We start from the raw sequence: 5,533 nt of genomic DNA, 5'->3' as shown, positions 1-5,533 counted from the left end.
ACATTGGCTCTATTAGCAAGCAATTGAAGTTCATCAGAAGGGTTTTATGCAGAAAGTTGTAGCATCACTTTTTCATTCTTATCAGGGAGGATTATCACTTTTTCATTGCATCCATCAAGCACTGCTATGGCCTCTTGTTATTCTTATGTCCTTGGCACTTTTTCTTTCTTTGTTTTTCTTTTTCTTAGAGCTCCTTTGCTCCTTGTTTGCTCAGTGTCATGTGTTGCATAAGCCTTTGGCATTTTCTTTTTCTTATCAGTACAGTACACATATCCACTACAGGCATTTTAGTTCACATCTCTTTTTTTTTTTTTTGAGACATTGGTGCCCAGCACCTCTTTGTGTAACTAAATGTTTTGTAGCTAGGTTGCTCTTGATAATGGACTTTTGGTTGATGATCCCGAGTTAGTTAACCCAAGTTACCAAGTGTTGAAACACTCCATAGAACCTATTCATCCAAGCAGATCCTAGTACATAAACACCACAGGCATATGTCTCAAAAGTTCAAACCATTGGTGCCTAGCTTTATTTTCTTAATTCTTTTGCTTTTTGATTGCCCCTTTTCAGTGGCTTTTCTTCTTCTTTTTCTTTCTTTTTCATGGCCAAGGACATTTATTCATCAAGATCCATAGACAGTATTTAACTTCTACACAAAAATGATAATTCTACACTTAATTTCCAGTGAGCTAACTAAACAATCAAGCATGCATACCACCACTTAATTCTACTTGATTCGTCACTAACTGAGCCAAGTTTCTTTTGTTCAAACTTTTCTTTTAATTTTTGGAAACAGAACAAGCATGGCAAGCATTTGTTTAAGAAGGTGGAGTTATATCCAAACATCTAGGCATTCACTTTATTCAAAGCAGTAAACAAACAAACATACTAAAAACTTCACATTCCAGAAAGATTCAACAATTACAGTTTAAACCAGAACAAGCATGCTTTTGTTTGCCTTTTAAAGAGTGGTCATGGAGCAACACCACCTTGTGAAATTTCTTGTTTTCTCTTTGCTGCCAGGAAACAATTTGATTTCTCCTTCTTTTCCTAGTTGTTGCTTCATGTTCTTTCTAAGATCCTTGTTCCTTTCCTGCAAAGAGTGATGAAGTTGCTTGCTTCTCAAGCACTTGAGTGGTTAGCTCAACTATATATGGGCAAGTGTCTGAGTCTTAAGTTGGTGTGTGAACACCAAACTTAGTCTCCTACTCACTTCTCTGTTCTTTGAATCCTTGAATTTTCCTTGGAATGAAGTTGCTGCTAAGGATTTTAAGCGTTCTGTGATTGCTTAGAATGGTTGTTCCTTTCATATAATTCAAAGGTTGTTGTGTTCAGTTGATCTTTATGGTGGAATACCAAACTTAGAGTCACACATTCCCCTTTGAATTATCGATCCTCAAATCCATTGTTTGGTGTGAAACACCAAACTTAATTCTTTGCAATGCACAGAAACTACTTTACCCTTTTTATTGAAACAATTAAAAGAGACAGCAAAAGAGTATTACCTCAGGTTGGGTTGCCTCCCAACAAGCGCTTCTTTAACGTCACTAGCTTGACGGTTGTTCCTCAGTTGAGGTGATATTTAACCTTGTCTTTCTCCTCTACATCTCCCAAGTAATGTTTGAGTCTTTGACCATTCACAGTGAAGGTTCTTTGTGACTTTTCTTCCATGATTTCTACTTGTCCATATTGGGAGACTTTGGTGACAAGGAATGGTCCAGACCACCTTGATTTTAGCTTCCCTGGAAATAGCTTCAGCCTAGAATTGTAGAGCAATACTTTTTGTCCCTCTTCAAATTTCCTTGGGGCTATGTTGCTGTCATGCTTCTTCTTTGCTCTTTCTTTGTAAATTTTGGCATTCTCATAAGCTTCAGCTCTGAATTCTTCCAACTCTTGAATTTGCAACATCCTTCTTTCTCCAGCAGCTTTGCTGTCCAAGTTTAAGAGTTTCAAGGCCCAGAATGCCTTGTGCTCCAACTCCAGTGGCAAATGGTAAGCCTTTCCATATACTAGTTGGTAAGGAGACATTCCAATTGGTGTTTTAAAAGCTGTCCTATATGCCCAAAGAGCATCATCTAGTTTAATCGACCAGTCCTTCCTTGAAGCTCCCACAGTCTTTTCCAAGACCCTTTTGAGTTCCCTATTAGATATTTCGGCTTGCCCACTTGTCTGTGGATGGTATGGTGTGGCTACCTTATGTTTGACTCCATATTTTAGAAGCAATGCCTCTAATGGTTTGTTGCAGAAGTGGCTTCCTCCATCACTGATGATTGCTCTTGGAACCCCAAAACGGCAAAAAATGTGTTTTCTGAGGAAGTTTATGACTACTTTATTATCATTGGTTGGAGTTGCTATCGCTTCAACCCATTTGGAGACATAATCTACAGCCACTAGAATGTAATTATTTGAGTATGAGGTGGGGAAGGGTCCCATGAAATCTATCCCCCATACATCAAACAATTCAAGTTCCAGAATGAATTGTTGTGGCATTTCATTTCTTCTTGGTAGGTTCCCCGCTTTCTGGCATTCATGGCAGTGCTTCACTAGTTCCTTTGCATCTTTGAAGATAGTGGGCCAATAAAATCCACACTGCAACACCTTAGCTGCTGTTCTTTCTCCTGCAAAGTGTCCTCCATAAGTGGAACCATGGCAGTCCCATAAGACTTCCCTTCCTTCTTCCTCTGATATGCATCTTCTGAGTATGCCATCCGAACATTTTTTGAACAAGTATGGTTCGTCCCAGATAAAGTATTTGGCATCATTTATCAATTTCTTCCTTTGATGCTTGTTAAACTCCAACGGCAAACTCCCAGTGGCTTTGAAGTTTGCTATGTCTGCAAACCAGGGTGCTTTGTGAATTATCATGAGTTGTTCATCAGGAAAGCACTCATTTATATGTGTGCTTGGTGTGCTTCCTTCCTCACATGGTATCCTTGATAAATGGTCTGCCACCTTGTTCTCTACACCCTTCTTGTCTTTGATTTCAATGTCAAATTCCTGCAACAAAAGAACCCATCTAATAAGTCTTGGTTTGGATTCTTGTTTAGCAAGTAAGTATTTTAAAGCTGAATGATCAGTGAAAACAATGACTTTAGATCCAATGAGATAGGATCTAAATTTGTCAAATGCAAAGACTATTGCCAGAAGTTCTTTTTCAGTGGTTGTGTAATTCCTTTGGTTATCATTCAAGACCTTACTGGCATAATAGATCACATGTACCAAATTGTCTTTCCTTTGTCCTAACACTGCCCCAATAGCAAGGTCTGATGCATCACACATCAATTCAAAAGGTAAGTTCCAATCAGGTGGGGCAATGATAGGTGCAGAGGAAAGTTTTTGCTTCAAAAGTTCATAGGCTAGCATGCAATTTTTATCAAATACAAAAGGTGTATCAGAGACAAGCAAGTTACTTAAAGGTTTGGCTATTTTAGAAAAGTCTCTAATAAACCTTCTGTAAAACCCAGCGTGTCCCAAAAAACTCCTAACTGCCTTGACATTACTTGGTAGAGGTAGTTTTTCAACGAGTTCCACCTTAGCCTTGTCCACCTCAATGCCTCTATTAGACACTTTATGGCCAAGAACTATTCCTTCTGTGACCATGAAATGACACTTTTCCCAGTTTAATACTAGGTTGGTCTCTTGGCATCTCTTAAGCACCAAGGCAAGGTGGTGTAGACAGCTAGGAAAGGAATTTCCAAACACAGAAAAATCATCCATGAAAACTTCAATAAACTTTTCGATCATGTCCGAGAAGATGGACAGCATGCACCTTTGGAAGGTGCCAGGTGCATTGCACAGTCCAAAGGGCATGCGTCTATACGCAAAAACTCCATATGGACAAACAAATGATGTTTTCTCTTGATCTCTTGGATCAACTACTATCTGGTTATAGCCTGAGTATCCATCCAGAAAGCAATAGTAAGCATGTCCTGCAAGCCTTTCAAGCATCTGATCCATGAATGGGAGTGGGAAATGATCTTTTCTGGTGGCTTCATTGAGCTTCCTGTAGTCTATGCACATCCTCCATCCAGTGACAGTTCTTGTAGGTATGAGTTCATTCCTCTCATTTGGCACCACAGTTATGCCACCTTTCTTGGGAACTACATGGATGGGACTAACCCATGGGCTATCAGAAATGGGGTAGATTACCCCAGCCTGCCATAACTTCATGACCTCCTTTTGTACCACTTCTTTCATGACGGGATTCAATCTTCTCTGAGCTTGAATGGAGGGTCTAGCATCCTCTTCTAACAAGATTTTATGCATGCATATGGATGAACTTATCCCCTTCAAATCAGCTAGGGTCCATCCAATGGCATCTTGATGGGTTTGTAGCACCTTGATCAATTCTTCTTCCTGTTCTTGGCTCAGGGCAGAGCTAATGATAACAGGATGGCTCCCATCACTACCCAAGTATGCATACTTGAGATTAGGGGGCAATGCTTTGAGCTCAGGTTTTGGTGCTTCCTTCTCTTCTTTCATTCTTTCTGGCATGCTTGGCATGGTTGCTTCGGCAGCCTTGATGTCACTAACTTCTATATCCTTGGTGAACTCCTCCTCTGCCACTTCCTTTGTTGTTTCCTCAAAGGTTTCGTGTACTGCAATGTCCACTACATCCACTCTCATGCATTCCTTTAGTGATTCTGATGGATAGCTCATTGCCTTGAATACGTTAAACACCAATTTCTCATCATGTAATCTAAGAGTGAGTTCACCCTTTTGGACATCTATGATGGCTCCAGCAGTAGCCAGGAAGGGTCTTCCCAGAATGATTGAAGCTCTGGCTTCTTCCTCCATATCTAACACCACAAAATCAGCAGGAAATATAAAATCTCCCACTTTCACCAACAAATCCTCAACTATCCCATGAGGGAATTTAAAGGTTCGATCTGCCAATTGGAGGGCCATTCTTGTTGGTTTGGCTTCCTCAATCTTCATTCTTTTCATCATTGTTAGAGACATCAAATTGATACTGGCCCCTAAGTCACACAAGGCCTTCTCCACCATGACTTCTCCTATGATGCAAGGAATTTGGAAACTGCCTGGATCCTTCAATTTCTGAGGCAATTTATGTTGAATGATGGCACTGCACTCTTCAGTCAACAACACAGTTTCCTCATTTCTCCAGCTTCTCTTCTTGGTCATTAATTCCTTTAAGAATTTTGCATAGAGTGGCATTTGCTCTATTGCTTCAGCAAACGGAATGTTGATTTGAAGCTTCTTGAAAATCTCCAAAAATCTGGAGAATTGGCCATCCTTTTTTCTTTTCATCAAACGTTGAGGATAGGGTGCTTTGGGTGTGTAAGGCCTCAGGACCTCTTTTTCTTTTTCTTTTGTTGCAGACGGTGTAGAAGATTGTCCCTATTCCTTGTCTCTCACTTTTTCTTTTTCTTCATCCTCTGTGGTTTCCTTTGAGGTCTCCTTCAGCTTCGTTCCACTTCTGAGGGTTATGGCCTTACATTCTTCCCTTGCAATAGCCTTGGCAGCATGAGAAACGCTTGGCCCAGGGGTTTGCTTAGACAAATACACAATTTGA

The 5,533-nt window shown here is 40.2% G+C and overlaps 1 protein-coding gene across 1 annotated transcript; it reads right to left on the bottom strand.

The window, feature by feature from the left end:
• Positions 1-1,563: 1,563 nt before the first annotated feature.
• On the bottom strand, positions 1,564-5,142 carry LOC130979959 (uncharacterized). Its single transcript, XM_057903533.1, has 6 exons — positions 4,747-5,142; positions 4,336-4,659; positions 3,563-3,879; positions 2,760-3,475; positions 2,125-2,462; positions 1,564-2,091 (listed from the first exon to the last, which is right to left on the bottom strand). Exons 1-6 carry the CDS (start codon positions 5,140-5,142, stop codon positions 1,564-1,566), a joined length of 2,619 nt encoding a protein of 872 aa, XP_057759516.1.
• Between the last annotated feature and the right edge of the window lie 391 nt (positions 5,143-5,533).

Source organism: Arachis stenosperma, chromosome 1, assembly GCF_014773155.1.
Source record: "Arachis stenosperma cultivar V10309 chromosome 1, arast.V10309.gnm1.PFL2, whole genome shotgun sequence".
Lineage (NCBI taxonomy): Eukaryota > Viridiplantae > Streptophyta > Magnoliopsida > Fabales > Fabaceae > Arachis > Arachis stenosperma.
The sequence above is the reverse complement of the archived record's forward strand: the minus strand, read 5'-3'. Positions and strand labels throughout refer to the sequence as shown.

Coding starts and splice junctions, on each gene's coding strand:
- LOC130979959 (XM_057903533.1), bottom strand. CDS start 5,142: ATGACCAAGAAGAGAAGCTGGAGAAATGAGGAAACTGTGTTGTTGACT. Junction 2,463..2,759: donor TCAAAGGAAGAAATTGATAA/ATGATGCCAAAT, acceptor TCATTCTGGAAC/TTGAATTGTTTGATGTATGG. Junction 2,092..2,124: donor CTAATAGGGAACTCAAAAGG/GTCTTGGAAAAG, acceptor GCTTCAAGGAAG/GACTGGTCGATTAAACTAGA.